General features: G+C 42.0%; 1 protein-coding gene across 2 annotated transcripts in view; it reads left to right on the forward strand.

Moving 5' to 3' along the window:
* Nucleotides 1–2,518: 2,518 nt before the first annotated feature.
* The window catches only part of LOC144601977 (protein bicaudal D homolog 2-like), a 62,269-nt gene continuing 46,284 nt past the window's right edge, over nt 2,519–18,503 (forward strand). Inside the window, exon 1 of one of the 2 annotated variants that reach the window (XM_078414653.1) lies at nt 2,519–2,994. In XM_078414653.1, the coding sequence (XP_078270779.1) occupies nt 2,800–2,994 (195 nt within the window). In that variant the 5' untranslated portion in view covers nt 2,519–2,799. The remainder of the gene's footprint in view (nt 2,995–18,503) is intronic. The other variant, XM_078414652.1, reaches the window with a different exon arrangement.

The raw sequence follows: 18,503 nt of genomic DNA on the forward strand, positions 1-18,503 counted from the left end.
GGTCTCACTAGGGCCCTGTACAACTGCAGAAGGACCTCTTTGCTCCTATACTCAACTCCTCTTCAGTATTAGGAACATTCCATTGGCTTTCTTCACTGCCTGCTGTACCTGCATACTTACTTTCAGTGACTGATGCAAGAGGACACCCAGATCTCGTTGTACGTCCCCTGTTCCTAACTTGACACCATTCAGATAATACTCAGCCTTCCTATTCTTACCACCAAAGTGGATAACCTCACACTTATCCACATTAAACTGCATCTGCCATGCATCCGCCCACTCACACAACCTGTCCAAGTCACCCTGCAACCTCATAGCATCTTCCTCACAGTTCACACTACCACCCAGCTTTGTATCATCTGCAAATTTGCTAATGGTACTTTTAATCCCTTCATCCAAGTCATTAATGTATATGTCAGGGGGGCGGGACACCAGTGCTCTCTTTCTTCTTAATGATGTTCCAAACAGTTGATTTTGGTAAGCTTAAGGTTTGGCTGATGTCTCTAACAATTTTATTCTTGTTTTTCAGTCACATAATGGCTTATTTGATTTTCATTGGCACATCTTTGGTCGTCATGTTGATAAGCAGCTAAAAAGTTTCCAAAGGTGATGGAAAGGCTGGAGGAAAGACTAGGTGCTGAGAGCTCTCTTATACCTGCATTAAGGAGGTATTTAAACATACTTGAGCAATTACAAACACCTGTGAAGTCATGTGTCCCTAACATTATGGTGCCCTGAAAAGGGGGGACCATGTATAAACACAGCTGTAATTTCTACATGGTGAAACCAAAATGTATAAAAATGGCCTTTATTAAAATCTGACAATGTGCACTTTAGCCTCAAGTGATGTTTTCTATTACAAATCTCAAATTGTGGAGTACAGAGGCAAATAAATAAATGATGCGTCTTTATCCCAAATATTATGTAAATTTAAGGTGAGAGGGGGAAGATTGAAAGGGACTTAAGGGGCCTACTTTTCACATCGAGGTTGGTGAGTATGTGGAATGAGCGGCCATAGAAAGTGGTAGAGATGGGTACAAATATAACATTTAAAGGTTTGGATAGGAAAGGTTTGGAGTGATATGGGCCATGCGCAAACAAGTGGAACTAGCTCGGTTAGGCAACTTGGTCAGCAGAGACAAGTTGGGGCAAGCAGCCTATGCCTTCAGTACCTGGAACTGTACATCAGTTCACATTTATAGATTCAGGAGGGGGGGGGGGAATAAAGTTTATATGTCAGCAAATATTATTAATGTAATCAATAAATTAAATTGATTGCAGAAAACCATTTGGGAAACTTTTAGTATTCAGATGTGTTAATAGTCAAGACGTTTGTAATTTAAATGATAAGCAATTTGAGTAAAGTAATTTATTTTTGGTATATACTGTGTTGTCTGGTTTTAAATTTTTGCATTATTTTAAAAAAACTATTTATTCTGACAAAAAAATATTGACCATTGTACAAGGATGACAATGCTAAATATTACCTAATTGAAAGCCCAACATGTTTCATACTTCAAATTCAGAATTATTGCACTATCATGTTTTTCAAGAATAATAGTGATGTAAATACTTGGAAATGGGCATCAGTTATTTTTGTTTTAAAGTCATGGTTATACTGCATGGAAACAAGCCTTTCAGCCCTACTTGTCCATTTTGATCAAGATGACCCATCCAAGCCAGTCCCACCTGCCCGCTTTTGGCCCATATCCTGCTAAACCTTTCCTATCCATGTACTCACCCGTCTTTTTATAGTACCTGCCTCAACTACCTCCTCTGGCAGCTCGTTCCAAATATCCACCATCTTCTGAAGGGAAAATCTGTCCTTGGATTCCGATTACATCTTTCCCCTCTCACCTTAAACCAATGTCCTCTGGTTCTGGATTTCCCCTGCTTTTGGTAAACGTTTTAGTGGATGTCAATTGGTGCAACAGTCACACATCGGCGTGGGGCGGGTATGGGGGAGGAGGATGCTCATTTCCACCTCCTTTGTGTCAGAATCACCTGCTAATGTGGCGTTAAACGGCCTCCTGTGTGGTCTCCAGCGAAGCCTGGCACACTGCAGCGGGAACATCAGCTCCGCACCCACACAATCTGCAGTTCCCTCCTGGACTCCGGCCTATTTCACTGAATTCCACCTCCAGGTGCCATGTCCATGAGCTTTCTTTCAGCAGGTTACAGTCCATGGGCTGCTGAGTCGGTGACAAATATTAACGTACAACAGTTCCGATGAATATTGAGGTTTTCGAGCGGGAAGTGAGGGAGCGCCCTGTGGGTGTGAGGGAGCGCCCCATATGGGTGTGAGGGAGCGTCCCACTGGTGTGAGGGAGCACCCCACAGCTGTGGGTGTGAGGGAGCGTCCCGCTGGTGTGAGGGAGCACCCCACAGCTGTGGGGGTGAGGGAGCGGTTCCCGGAGCGTCCGTTGGCAGAGAGGATGGCGCGCAGCAGTTTGAACGTGTGGCAGTTGAAGCGCGCGCCCAGGCCCCGCACATCCCCTCACTGCAAGCCGAGGCGCGGGCACGAGCAGCAGCCGAGGCGCGGGCACGAGCCGGGTGAGTGAAAAGAGGAGAAGCGCGCCGCAAGGGCGGGCGTGGGGTGGCGTTCCTCGCCCAGCCCCTTCCATTGTGTCTCCTCCTCCTCCGCCTGACGTGGGTCAGAGCTGAGCTGAGCCGAGTGGCCATGGTGGAGGGCGAGCGGCGCTCTGAGGCGGCTGGCCGGGCGACGCTCTGAGGCGGCTGACGGCGGCCCCCGGAGCCCGGCCCCGCTGAGCACGAAGGCAGGCGGGCAGGAGGGCCAGCATGGAGGGCGAGCAGCAGCTCCTCACTGAGGTGGAGCGGCTGAACCGCGAGCTGAGCGAGACGACGGAGGAGAAGATGCAGGCGGCTGAGTATGGGCTGGTGGTGCTGGAGGAGAAGCAGGCGCTCAAGCTGCAGTATGACGAGCTGGAGAGCGAGTACGAGACGGTCCGCCAGGAGCTGGAGCAGCTGCGAGAGGTGAGGCTTCTCCGCAAGAACAAAGAGTCATTGGCATTTAAGGGTCTCGACCCGAAACGTCACCCATTCCTTCTCTCCAGGTGCTGGCTCGAATGGCCTACTCCTGCACCTATTTTCTATGTTTTCTCTCCAGAGATGCTGCTTGTCCCGCTGAGTTACTCCAGCATTTTGTGTCTGTCTTCGGTCTAAACCAGCATCTGCAGTTCCTTCCTACACAAACAGGAATGCATTGAGCTGATCTCGCCAGGGCTGGTGTCCACCCGCAAACGAACGCCCAGCCCTTGACACAATCCGCAGCTTGCTAATAGCTCACATCCTCCAATCCCCCGCTACAACTGGGGGTGGTGGGTGGGTGGGTGGGGGAGAGGCATTTGTCCTGGACTTTGTCTTTCATTCCTTTGATCTCTATCTGGGATCCACCAGCATATCCCCGGGAGGCACATCCCCTCCCGTCTGCCATTACGAGATGACGAACAACTGCCATATCTCCACCCCCCTCCTGTTCAAAAATGTTGGCTGTACATTGACTTGAGTTTGTTGAGGGAAGGGCTTTGTCGGGATTTTTTTATTCACACGCAATGCCGAATGTCAATTTTAACACTTGACGTAGTAAAACAAAAAGCAAAACTATTATTGTGCCATGGGTATAATGTTCGGTCTAAACCAGCATACGCAGTCCCTTATCTATTCCAATAGATATATCCAGATGAAGGCAGACAATATATTCTGCAGCTATGCTGTAATTAGTCATTTGGAAATTCTTGAATACTGTGACTCATCTTGACTTCCACTCGAGAAAACATTGCGCTTTCTGGCGCCTGCGTCAAGCATGTTGGATTAATTTAGGAAAATCATGGGCTTGGATTGACCCTATTGCCACACGTGGTATATCAACGCAGCCCTATTGTATACTGCAATAAACAAATTTAAGTGAAATAACATTCATAGTTTATTTTGCTTTGAACTGATTATCCACTTTCATTTTTATCTTGGAGGAAGTAAACAAATTTGAATAAGAGAATTATCTGCAGAACAGGGAAATCTCTTTGCATTGTCTGCTCAGTCCTAAACTAAATAGTTTTAAACAATACACTTGAAATGTGCATTTTAGAAACATAGAAAATAGGTGCAGGAGTAGGCCATTCAGCCCTTCGAGCCAGCACCGCCATTCAATATGATCATGGCTGATCATCCAAAATCAGCACCCCATTCCTGCTATTTCCCCATATCCTTTGATTCTGTTATCCTGAAGATCTATATCTAACTCTCTTGAAAACATCCAGTAAATTGGCCTCCACTGCTTTATGTGGCAGAGAATTCCACAAATTCACAACTCTCTGGGTGAAAAAGCTTTTCCACATCTCGGTCCGAAATGGCCTACCACTTATTGTTAAACTGTGACCCCTGGTTCTGGACTCCCCTAACATCAGGAACATTTTTTCCTGCATCTAACCTGTCCAATCCCTTAAAAAAATGTATATGTTTCTATAAGATCCCCTCTCATCCTTCTAAATTCCAGTGAAAACAAGCCCAGTCGACCCATTCTTTCATCACATGTCAATCCAGCCATCCTGGGAATTAACCTGGTGAACCTACGCTTCACTCTCTCAATAGCAACAATGTCCTTCCTCAAATTAGGAGACCAAAACTGCACACAATACTCCAGGTGTGGTCTCATTGGGGCCCTGCACAACTGCAGTAGGACCTCCTTGCTCCTACACTCAAATCCTCTTGCAATGAAAGACAAAAGACAATAGGTGCAGGAGTAGGCCATTCAGCCCTTCGAGCCAGCACCGCCATTCAATGCGATCATGGCTGATCACTCTCAATCAGTACCCCGTTCCTGCCTTCTCCCCATACCCCCTCACTCCGCTATCCTTAAGAGCTCTATCCAGCTCTCTCTTGAAAGCATCCAACGAACTGGCCTCCACTGCCTTCTGAGGCAGAGAATTCCACACCTTCACCACTCTGACTGAAAAAGTTCTTCCTCATCTCCGTTCTAAATGGCCTACCCCTTATTCTTAAACTGTGGCCCCTTGTTCTGGACTCCCCCAACATTGGGAACATGTTTCCTGCCTCTAATGTGTCCAATCCCCTAATTATCTTATATGTTTAAATAAGATCCCCCCTCATCCTTCTAAATTCCAGTGTATACAAGCCTAATTGCTCCAGCCTTTCAACATACGACAGTCCCGCCATTCCGGGAATTAACCTAGTGAACCTACGCTGCACGCCCTCAATAGCAAGAATATCCTTCCTCAAATTTGGAGACCAAAACTGCACACAGTACTCCAGGTGCGGTCTCACCAGGGCCCGGTACAACTGTAGAAGGACCTCTTTGCTCCTATACTCAACTCCTCTTGTTATGAAGGCCAACATTCCATTGGCTTTCTTCACTGCCTGTTGTACCTGCATGCTTCCTTTCAGTGACTGATGCACTAGGACACCCAGATCTCGTTGAACATCCCCTCTTCCTAACTTGACACCATTCAGATAATAATCTGCCTTTCTATTCTTACTTCCAAAGTGAATAACCTCACACTTTTCTACATTAAACTGCATCGGCCATGTATCCGCCCACTCACACAACCTGTCCAAGTCACCCTGCAGCCTTATTGCATCTTCCTCACAATTCACACTACCCCCAGCTTAGTTTCATCTGCAAATTTGCTAATGGTACTTTTAATCCCTTCATCTAAGTCATTAATGTATATCGTAAATAGCTGGGGTCCCAGCACCGAACCTTGCGGTACCCCACTGGTCACTGCCTGCCATTCCGAAAGGGACCTATTTATCCCCACTCTTTGCTTTCTGTCTGTCAACCAATTTTCTATCCATGTCAGTACCCTACCCCCAATACCATGTGCTCTAATTTTGCCCACTAATCTCCTATGTGGGACCTTGTCGAAGGCTTTCTGAAAATGCCATCAGCTTTCTTCACTACCTGCTGTACCTGCATGCTTACTTTCAGTGACTGATGTACAAGGACACCCAGGTCTTGTTGCACCTCCCCTTTTCCTAACCTGACACTATTCCGATAGTCTGAAGAAGGGTCTCGACCCGAAACGTCACCCATTCCTTCTCTCCCGAGATGCTGCCTGACCTGCTGAGTTACTCCAGCATTTTGTGAATAAATTGATTTGTACCAGCATCTGCAGTTATTTTCTTATACTATTCCGATAATATTCTGCCTTTCTGTACTCCAGCACTTTGTCTTTTTTAGAAAAACAGATGATGTTTCAGATGAATGACCTTTGACAAACCTTGGGAGGTCAAATGTTAGGGGAAAGCATACTGTTAATGGCCAGTCCCCTAACATCTGAGGGATTTTGGTCCATAGCTCCCTGAAAGTGGCAACACATGTATATAGCGGTAATGAAGGCATAGAGTATGTTTGCTGCCATTGGTGGGGGCATTGCGTATAAGAGTCAGTAAGTCATGATGCAGCTTTGCAGGACTTTAGGCCAAATTTGGAGTATTGCATAAAGTTCTAGCCACCCCATTACAGGAAGAATGTGGAGGCTTTGGAGATGGTGCAAAGCAGGAATGGGGTACTGATTTTGGATGATCAGCCACAATTATATTGAAAGGCGGTGCTGACTCAAAGGGCCGAATGGCCAACTCCTGTACCTATTTTCTACGTTTCTATTGGAGGGTATTAGCAATAAGGAGAGGGCTTCAAGGGTGGACAAACTTGGATTGTTGCTTGTGGAAAGTCAGAGGCTGAAGGGAGACATGAAGGGAGACATCTCCCCAGGGTAGAAATATCAAAAACTAGAGGGCAGAGCATTAAGGTAAGCGGGGCAAAGTTTAAGGGAGAGGTGACAGGCAAGTCTTTTTTTACATAGAGGGTGGTAGGTGCCTTCAGGCACTGTGGTGGTGGAGGCAGATATAATAGTGGCATTCTAGAGGCTTTTAGATGGGCATGTGGATACTCAGGGAATGGAGGGGTTTGGGTCATGTGCAAGCAGATGAGATAAATTTAGCTTGGCATCATGTTTGGCACAGACATTGTGGGCTGAAGGGCATGTGCTCTATCTGTAACACCAATCAATTAAAAAAAACAATATTTAAGTAGATGGTATTGCATAGTTCTCTTAAAAGAATGTTTTGTCTGGATCTATGGAAATACTTTCTCTCTCCACAGATACTGCTTTACGTGCTGAGTATTTCCATTCTCTGATTTATACATCCTTGTTAATTTCAAATCCCTTCAATCCTTTGAGGAGTCAATCGGTTAAGTCGATACAGAAACAAGTGTTCTGAACTTAAAGAAAGGTAACTTTGAGGGTATGAGGCGTGAATTGTCCAAGATAGACTGGCGATTGATGCTGAAAGGGTTGACGGTGGACATGCAATGGAAGGCATTTAAAGGTCGCATGGATGAACTACAACAAGTGTTCATCCCAGTTTGGCAAAAGAACAAACCAGGAAAGGTAGTGCATCCGTGGCTAACAAGGGAAATCAAGGATAGTATTAAAACAAAAGATGAAGCATACAGATTAGCCAGAAAAAGTAGCATACCAGAGGACTGGGAGAAATTCAGAGTCCAGCAGAGGAGGACAAAGGGCTTAATTAGGAAAGGGAAAATAGATTATGAGGGAAAACTGGCAAGGAACATAAAAACAGACTGCAAAAGCTTTTATAGATATGTCAAGAGGAAAAGATTAGTTAAGGCAAATGTAGGTCCCTTGCAGTCGGAAACAGGTGAATTGATCATAGGGAACAAGGAGATGGCAGACCAATTGAACAAATATTTTGGTTCTGTCTTCACTAAGGAAGACATAAACCGTCTGCCGGAAATAGCGGGGGAATGGGGGTCTAATGAGATGGAGGAACTGAGGGAAATCCAGGTTAGTCGGGAAGTGGTGTTAGGTAAATTAAATGGATTAAAGGCAGATAAATCCCCAGGGCCAGATAGGCTGCATCCCAGAGTGCTTAAGGAAGTAGCCTCAGAAATAGTGGATGCATTAGTGATAATTTTTCAAAACTCTTTAGATTCTGGAGTAGTTCCTGAGGACTGGAGGGTAGCTAATGTAACCCCACTTTTTAAAAAGGGAGGGAGAGAGAAAACGGGGATTTATAGACCAGTTAGCCTAACATCGGTAGTGGGGAAAATGCTAGAGTCAGTTATTAAAGATGTGATAGCATTACATTTGGAAAGTGGTGATATCATCGGACAAAGTCAGCATGGATTTACCAAAGGCAAATCATGTCTGACGAATCTTATAGAATTTTTCGAGGAGGTAACTAGTAGAGTGGATAAGGGGGAACCAGTCGATGTGTTATATCTGGACATTCAGAAGGCCTTCGACAAGGTCCCACATAGGAGATTGGTGTACAAACTTAAAGCACACGGTATTGAGGGTTCAGTGTTGAGGTGGATAGAAAATTGGTTGGCGGACAGGAAGCAAAGAGTAGGAATAAACGGGTCCTTTTCGGAATGGCAGGCAGTGACTAGTGGGGTACCGCAAGGCTCAGTGCTGGGACCCCAGTTATTTACAGTGTATATTAATGATTTGGACGAGGGAATTGAATGCAACATCTCTAAGTTTGCGGATGACACGAAGCTGGGTGGCAGTGTTAGCTGCGAGGAGGATGCTAGGAGGCTGCAGAGTGACTTGGATAGATTAGGCGAGTGGGCAAATGCATGGCAGATGCAATATAATGTGGATAAATGTGAGGTTATCCACTTTGGCGGCAAGAACAGGAAAGCAGAGTATTACCTGAATGGTGACCGTTTGGGAGAAGGGGAGATGCAACGGGACCTGGGTGTCATGGTGCACCAGTCATTGAAAGCAAGCATGCAGGTGCAGCAGGCAGTGAAGAAAGCGAATGGTATGTTGGCATTCATAGCAAGAGGATTTGAGTTTAGGAGTAGGGAGGTTCTGCTGCAGTTGTACAGGGCCTTGGTGAGACCGCACCTGGAGTATTGTGTGCAGTTTTGGTCTCCTAACCTGAGGAAAGACGTTCTTGCCTTAGAGGGAGTACAGAGAAGGTTCACCAGATTGATCCCTGGGATGGCGGGACTTACATATGAGGAAAGACTGGATAGACTGGGCTTGTACTCGCTGGAATTTAGAAGACTGAGGGGGGATCTTATAGAAACATATAAAATTCTTAAGGGGTTGGAGAGGCTAGATGCGGGAAGATTGTTCCCGATGTTGGGGGAGTCCAGAACCAGGGGTCACAGCTTAAGGATAAGGGGGAAGTCTTTTAGGACCGAGATGAGAAAACATTTCTTCACACAGAGAGTGGTGAGTCTGTGGAATTCTCTGCCACAGAAGGTAGTTGAGGCCAGTTCATTGGCTATATTTAAGAGGGAGTTAGATGTGGCCCTTTTTGCTAAAGGGATCAGGGGGTATGGAGAGAAGGCAGGTACAGGCTACTGAGCTGAATGATCAGCCATGATCATATTGAATGGCTCGAAGGGCCGAATGGCCTACTCCTGCACCTATTTTCTATGTTTCTATGATACAATTATCCCTGTTCATTCAGGGACAATATATCATGCAGGAGGGTATTACACATCTTTTCAACTCTTGCCCCAACTTGAGGAAAAAGACTAGTCTGTCTTACAAATGACAGTGTGGTTTGTTGACATACCACAACAGTTTTTGCATCACCAACTTGCCTCTTTTCTTTTCCAAAGATGATTAATTTTGTTATTCATGTCGTATACTTTTATTTTTACAATATTTGAAATGTTTCAACTTTGAAAATGAAGAAAATTGCTGATTAAATGAATAATCAAGTTATAATAGTTACAGGATTTTTTTTCTGGTAACAAATGGGAGCTATCAACCTTTGTGTTGCTAAATTGTCTGTTTGAAGTTTGAAATTTATAATGCAAGTAATATTTTGAGGCAATGCAATATTTTATGACATGTTTGTGTCAACAATTGTTGATTTTATTAATGTTTGCAATTAGAAGTTGCAGTTTCTGACATGTCTGTGACATTTATAAGATCTCCAAGAAATGGATAAATGTATTGGGTTGCTAATATTTTCATCTGAAGAAGGTTCAAGACCTGAAACGTCACCCATTCCCTCTCTCCTATATGCTGCCTGACCTGCTGAGTTACTCCAGCATTTTGTGATACCTTTTCATCAAAAAATATCAGTTAAAAAAATGTCACTCCATAAGACTAGTTGAGGGGGGGGGGGGGGGGGGTTTATACTCTTCCCATATAACTGCCCGAGTGTATGCGATTATTGTAGTTGCTAACTCCTCATGGGAACAAATAGCAATCTTTTTGTAATTGGCATGTTGGAAATCCCTTTCTCTCTCATTAAAATGACAAAACGATTAAATGCTTCCTTTTTCCCCGGCATGTATTTGACCGTGGTATTCCATTCCAATTACTTGTTTACTTTCATTAACAATTACAAATTATTAAAAAAGTAAGTAGAGGCTGGGCTTAGTCTTGAAATAATTAGCCATTCAAAGTACTGTTTTATATCAGTATGTCAACATTGGTGATGTATTATCAGGTTGAATATATAAAAACATATCTGTGTAGTCAATGAAAACGAATGACACAAATATTGTCTCTGTAGCCTCATTACTTCAGAACAAATCGTGTTTAGTACTTCTACAGGAAAATGTTTGAGTACATTATGCAACTAGTTTGTGCCTGGTAATTCCCGTTTATTGGTTAAAACTGCATGCTTGGTATACATTGTTTGATTTTAAACAAAATGCCAAACATAAGAGGACGATTCAGCTGGAGAACACATAACTCTTGTAAAGCTTCTTTGCCAGATTCTGGAGTTTGCCAGGTTCTGTAAATTGTAAAGGAATTTGTTTTCAAGATATACAATAAGTTGTAAGCTCTTTTGCTCCGATTTTTTTTAAACTTCTGATAATTTTATTTTGTCTAATTGCTCAGATTTTTAAAAAGAAGCTTGCTAGTTGTCTGTCTTTGAAGCTTGCACTCACCTGAAGTGATTTCCTGGGCTCCCCTGTGGTTAAGGAAGGCACCAAGTCCTGGTTGAAGCTGCCATGCCCTTGTGGGATATCAGTGACGGGGAAGTGTACAACACATGAACAGGTCGTTTTGCTCCTGATGTCTGTGCTGACCTTGATGCCAATTTAAAATAATCCCATCTGCCTGCATGTAGTGAATCCGCATCTGCAGTTCCATGTCCCTCCATTCTTTGCAGGATTATACAGGAATATGATTATTTATGAAGGTCTCTGATATTCAGAAGCATTTAACAATATTGTTTAAACTTCATGGCTTAACAGTTAAAAAGGAGCACATAAAAAGACTTAACATTTAAATCAAAATACAATTGAGTTTTTTTTTGTTTTATTAAAATGCACGGGTCACTGGATGAGCAGTTCAATGGGCAAACTTCCCAATCTAAATGCTGGGAAATCTGTGGAACATTACATCCCATCCCATCCCAGGAATCCATGGGGGGGGGGGGGGGGGGGTCCCAATAATGGAAGTCACTTGCTCTGACAGTGATAGTTAAGGTGGAATCTCTTGAAATAATTACACTTGGCAGTCCTGGTTTCCTGGACAGTTACAGAGGTATCAGTAGCTCAGAGGGATGTTGTCAGCTTTCAAATGAAAGGAGTGAGGTGTTATTTCACCGTAGAAATATTTGATTACTGTTGCAGTGATTTACTTTTGTGCAATGCCTGTAATGTACAGTTATATCTCAAGTGCTTTAGTTGGGAGAAGAAAGCATTTGTTTAAAGTAAGGAATTTTAAGGAGAAATTCAGAGTCACAGATTTGTGGGGAAAATCCAAAGTTTGAAATCTAAATGTATAGCTAGAGGCATAATCACAAATGTTGGTTGGGGGATGGGAATTGAGGAATGCCCAAGAAGCCAGAATTAGAAGATTGCAGAACTCTTGAAGGAGGAGATTAGAGATATAAGAGATTAGAGGTATAATTTGGGGAAATTTGAAGATGAGAATTTTAAGATAATGGATTGGAATAGAATGCAGTTTAACAAGTGTGGTGGTTGACTGAGTAGGACTGGATGTAGATGGAGAGATGAAAAGAAGAGCAGAGGATGTCACATCAAGATACGCCACCAAAGACCTATTTTTCATGAAGTGGAGCACTTCATTTCAGTACTGTTTTCAGGGTGGTGCTTTGTGGATTGGGAGATATAACAAAATTAGTTCAAAGGTAGACACAAAATGCTGGAGTAACTCAGCGGGTCAGGCAGCATCTCTGGAGAGAAGGAGTGGGTGACATTTCAGTCTGAAGAAGGGTCTCGGCCCGGAACGTCACCCACTCCGTCTCTTCAGAGATGCTGCCTGACCCGCTGAGTTACTCCAGCATTTTGTGTCTACCTTCGATTTAAACCAGCATCTGCAGTTTTCTTTCCTAACAAAGTTAGTTTCTTATTCTCAAATGTGAAAATTACTTCCATTGTGTAAACTTCATTTTGGAGTTGTTTTATGAATTATATATATATATATGCATTTCATTTGTTATGTGAAGTTTTGTGTCTAAAATTGAACCAAATAAAATGTAACATAAAACAGGCTATCCTGCTGCTATTCAGCATTCTGATGAAGGGTCTTGACCAGAAACGTCATCTATTCCTTTTCTCCAGAGATGCTACCTGACCTGCTGAGTTACTCCAGCATAGAAACATAGAAAATAAGTGCAGAAGTCGGCCATTCAGCCTTTCGAGCCAGCACTGCCATTCAATATGATCATGGTTGATCATCCAAAATCAGTCCCCCGTTCCTGCTTTTTCCCCATATCCCTTGATTCCGTTTGCCCTAAGAACTAAATCTCTCTCTCTTGACAACATCCAGTGAATTGGCTTCCACTGCCTTCTGTGGCAGAGAATACCACAGATTCACAACTCTGGGTGAAAATGTTTTGTCCTCATCTCAGTCCCAAATGGCGACCCCTTATTCTTAAACTGTGATCCCTGGTTTTGGACTCTCCCAACACCGGCAACATTTTTCCTGCATGTAGCCTGTCCAATCCCGTAAGAGTTTTATATGTTTCTAAAAGATCTCCTCTACTCCTCTCATCCTTCTAAATTCCAGTGAATACAAGCCCAGTCGACCTGAACAGCAGGTTAATTGGGCACTTTAAATTGTCCCTTTATGTAGGTGACTGGTAGAATCTGAAGGAAGTTGATTGGAATGTGGGATATATAAAATGTAATTAGTATGAATGATGCTACACACTTGCCGGGCAGTTGGACTGTTTCCATGCTGTGTGACTTTATTCATTTTGTTAAAGACCTACATGGCCTTGACAAAAATTCTTCCTTTTATTTTCTAAAAAGAGGTGCTTGTGCATGTACAGCAACGTAACTGTGAGACTTTGGATTTCTTTTGTATACTTGCACAATTGTCACAATATAAATGCTGACTGAAGACATGAAAGTAGAAGCTAATTGTGAGTTGGAATCAAATCCTGATCAATAATGGGCCCATGAGTTGTTACTGAAAGTTTGATACAGATATTTCTTGAATTGGGTTAAAGAGGCTTGTTTATTTAAAAAAAAATTAAGGTCAAAATCTGTTGTGCAGATTCTACATTTAACTGATTAATGGAGTTATTTTATCTGATAATGAAAATAATATGCAATGTTATTTTCATCAAAGCAAATACTGGGAATACATTGTTTTCAATGCAATGTAGGGACAAAGTAAATCAAAAATGTATTTGTTTGGTTGACAAATCAAATGCTTCAGTTGATGGCTTCCTGTCTATATTAAATGGATTATGATATCTGCAAAGGTTCTTTAACCATCAGCCCTGGTCTACAAAACAACCACCTGACAATAAAAGGTTCACAATGAGACCACACCTGATGTAACATTCACAGTTTGCCATCCAGGAGGTTCTGAGATATGGATTACTGCTGCAGGCACCTTAAAATTCTAGAGAGATACCACCAATGCTTTCACTGTAAAATCCTTCAAAGCTACTAGCAAGATAGGTAATCCACTGTCGGTGTCTTCTTCCAGGCATAAATCCAGAGCATTGCAGTCCTAATTATATGGAGTAACTCTAGGCAAGGTGCAGTCTTTGGATCCTTGACACCGGCCTTCCAGACTCGTGTCCTATGTAGACAGGGGAAGATTTCTTGATTGTTTTAGAAGGCTTCTGAGTAAAAAAACATGAGAATCCCTGGTCTATGATCACTCAAAATGGAGTGGGATCATTTTGGACAAATAGGATTTGAGAGCCTTAAGCCTGTGTCAGGAACATAGAAGCCCAGTATAAATGCAAAGGAGTATATCGTCTCAGGCACACCCCGTCTATGGCAAAATCTGGAGAACATGTTGGCTTCATTGAGAGAACTGGAATGGAAGTAAATCATCCTCGATTGCCAGGGGTTGCTTTAGAAGGGACAATGAGGAATCTGCCAAATGTGTAATTTTTATAGAATGTGCAAAGAAAATGTAAATTTCCATATAATAGTGTTTTTTTAACTATTTTCATTCTGTTTATTAATTTTAATTTTGAGATATTTTTATACTATGATTTAAGTTGCTTAAATGTAAAATTTAAATTGAGTGAATACCTTGGGCCATAGTGATTTATAATGATTTACAATAATAAATTGTCTAGTTAGAGATCATGCTCTTGTCTATTTTGCCAATGTGTGGAAGAAATTAATAACTTATAATTTGTTGTGCTATTGGGATATCTTTCAAACATTTTATGATTAAATAGTTTAGTTTAGTGATACAGAGTGGAAGCAGGCCCTTTGGCCCACCGTGTCCGTGCCGACCAGCGATCCCCGCACATTAACACTATCCTACTCCCACTAGGGGACAATTTTTACATTTACCAATCCAATTAACCTACAAACCTGTATGTCTTTGGAGTGTGGGAGGAAACCGAAGATCTCGGAGAAAACCCACGCAGATCACGGGGAGAACGTACAAACTCCTTACAGACAGCACCCATAGTCAGGATCGAACCCGTGTCTCCGGTGCTATATTCGCTGTAAGGCAGCAACTCTACTGCTGCGCCACAGTGACCGCCCTTAATTTGGGAAGTGTGTAGAAATTCCAAGTAAAATATGCTATAAATGTTGCACCTACGAATTAGAAATTTGTTGTTCTATTAAGATTAATCATAAAATGCATCACTTATGTCACATGAAGTCACTGGCAGAACTGTACTTTGGATGACAATAGATCTTAATAGCTTTGACCTTTTGAGTTACTGTTCTATAAAAAATAAGGCATTCATTTGAATCAAAAAGCTAGAAAACTTAAACAGCTGGTCAGGAGAAGAAACGAAGGTTTCAGGAATTGACCCTTCTGATTAAGTATTTTTGGCATTTTCTGTGTTTTCAGATTTGCATCATCTGCAGTTTTATCTAGATTATTTGTCCGTTTGGTTGAGAATTTGTAGATGTGGATGTCCCTAGCACGATATTTATTTTCTGTCTAAAAATGGACGGGAGATATTGCCTTTGCAGTTAATATAGATCATGTAGATGTGGGTCTGGAATTTCATTCCCCAGATAAGGTGTCAGATTTCCTTCTCGGAGGGATGGTAGATGATTTTTTTTTGGACATTCTGGTAGTTTCAAGGTCACCAATAACACTTCTCAATAAAGATGTGGTACTTGGATATGGATTCCAATATATTAACAAATCTTTTATATTTTATGATTTAATTTAAATGTTAAGTATGCACAATCCTTTTCATTCTTTTGTTTTTACTTTACCTTTTAACTTCATTGTTGTTTATGTGTTCTGTTATCAAATGTCTTGCCAGGCGATTGCAAATTAAATCTCTTTATTAATATGAAAGAATTTTGAGTACATTTGAATTTCAAAGTAAAATATCTAGATTAAAATCTACAATGTACTGAATACTACTACATTCCGACTGAACAGAGCTTGGTTTCTGATCTGCATACTGATGAATGCAGCTTTTTGTATGCTTGGTGTTGGACATGCAAAACAGGTAGCAGCTGCATTTCCACAACATGAAGCTGAATAATTGCTATCTTACGTGCATGATCATGCCTTATGCTATAGTCAACTGTGGGGGAGGGAAAAGAAAATCAGCTGTCTGATGGGTGGTAACTCTCAGCTGGTGCGTTCATAATATTAGATGTACTGTAGTTCTGCCAAACGGTGTGTCTTTTGTAAACCTTTTCAGCTGCGTGTATCTCTGCCAATTGATCGTACAATTAACTCAAACTTTTAATTACAAAGGGACTGAATTATAGCTTAATCCTTTATTAATTCTCCAATAAAAAGGATGAATTATCATTCCACTAAAAGGATTCAGAATTTGGAACAATGTCCACACCAATAGTCGAATTTGAGTTGCAGTACTGGCAGCGTTCTTCAGAATGGTGATAAAATGTGAAAGTGGCATAAAGGGGTGTTGCATTTGCACTCTTGCTTTCATCCATTTATCTGTCCAGCTGATTTAAATTGGCTAACCCGAATCAAATACATACAGTTTGAAATGTTCACTCCTGTCTACATTTCTTGCATGACTTTGCAAAGTACAATTGGTAGCTAAAAAATTATGATCACAAAATATATAGGTGAATATGAATCCTGGATAAGTGAAACGTGATATGTTACTTTGTCTTGCTTATTAAAGATTGATTAAAGCAGTTTCTAGTACAGGCACCATCGCACATCCCATGTTACTAGGAATCAAACTGAGCTTTCTCTTTGGTATTGGAAGCCTGCAAAATTTTCATGGGACAAAAGATTAAAATTTTCTTGGATTTTGATACCTTATTGGATGTTGGTATTTTAAAGTAAATGCAGATGATTATTTTTGCTCCGCTATTTGCAGTTTAGATTTTTTTGCGTTATTTCCTCAAGGATTTTTCTTTTGTTTTGATACAAAGAGCCCTTGGGGTTGATTTGGGAAGTAATGTGAAGGAAGACCTACAGTATTGGAATACCTCTTGGATGCAGAGATGTGAATAAATCTCATCTGTCACAGCATTCCTCTGTGTAAAACACAGTTTAGATTTTGTTTGGCCTGGATTGCCTGCAGTCACATCTGTCCAGTTGTGAAGCAAAGAATTGATTCTTGGGGACTGGCAATAAACATGCAAATTATGCAAAGTGTTTAAAAGTGGAGAAGAGTTGCATTGGACTGATTGAGAGTTTGCTTGTAATGGCCTCTGCCTTGCACGTTCACAGTTGAAATTCCTTGGGGATTAAGCTTTTTGTTTCACATTGTAGATTAAAGTTCTTAATCTCATGCAAAATGTAGTTGAAAGGTACATACCAAAACCCTCAATAACTGGAGAATTCTTTGGTTTGCAAAGGAGCGCTAAAATGGTTCATCATTTTCATCTACACAGTGGAATAGCAATCAGCCACCAGGTTATTGAGCTTCAAATTTGTCCAGACAAAATGCACCCATTTTAAAGCAAGGGATACAAGAGGAGCCATTATCAGTCCGACCTCATCTCTAAACATTAAGGGAGCTAGTATTCTCATCTTTATCTGATTGACATTCATACATGGGATAGTAATCTAATGTGTTGGATAATAAGAGGACAGCACAGTGTTGTAGTGTATTGTAACTCTCTCATTTCTAACAACCTGGAGTTGGTGTGCTCTGTGCGGAGTTTGCACATTCTCCCTGTAATTGTGTGGATTTCCCCTGATGCATCGCATTCTTTAAACGTCCCAAAAAGTGGTTATTGCATTAATTAGCTGATGTAAGTGTGGAGAGGTAGTAGGAGAATGATGATGGTGTGAATGGGATTGTGTAGAAAGTACGTCACAGGGAATAAGAGGGGGGTTTCTGAGAGACAGCATGGAATTGTTGCATCAAGTCCCCATCCCACCCCGCCTTCTGTATTGTAATGAAGTATGATTAAATCTTATGACCTAAAGCAGTGCCCATAAACACCAGGGCCTCGCTATGCAATATGTTATAAAATGGATAAACCCCTAACATTTAAGATCTTTGCTTTGCGGCTTTACTGCTTTTTTCTGCAAATAACCTGTATACAATATTGGCAAGGAGCCCAGCAAAGAAAACTTCAATTTTTTCCACTGCATTTGTTTTGTTCATTTTTGATTCTTGTGTTCGCATAATCTGTCTTTAAAAAAAAAAGAAGATTGGCTGGTCTATAAAATATGATCTAAATCTTTAGGAAAGAACTGCAGATGCTGGTTTAAATCGAAGGTAGACACAAAATGCTGGAGTAACCCAGCGGGTCAGGCAGCATCTCTGGAGAGAAAGAATGGGTGACGTTTTGGGTCGAGACCCTTCTTCAGACTGATGTCAGGGGAGTGGGCGAGTCGGAGACAGTAAGACTGGTGGGAGAACTGGGAAGGGGGAGGGGATGGAGAGAGAGGGAAAGCAAGAGCTATTTGAAGTTAGAGAAGTCAATGTTCATACCGCTGGGATATAAGCTATCCAAACAAAATATGAGGTGCTGTTCCTCCAATTTGTGCTCGGCCTCTCTCTGACACTGGAGGAGGCCCAGGACAGAAAGGTCAGATTGGGAATGGGAGGGGGAGTTAAAGTGCTGGTCAGGTAGGTTAAGGCCG

Source organism: Rhinoraja longicauda, chromosome 17 (genome assembly GCF_053455715.1).
Source record: "Rhinoraja longicauda isolate Sanriku21f chromosome 17, sRhiLon1.1, whole genome shotgun sequence".
Lineage (NCBI taxonomy): Eukaryota > Metazoa > Chordata > Chondrichthyes > Rajiformes > Arhynchobatidae > Rhinoraja > Rhinoraja longicauda.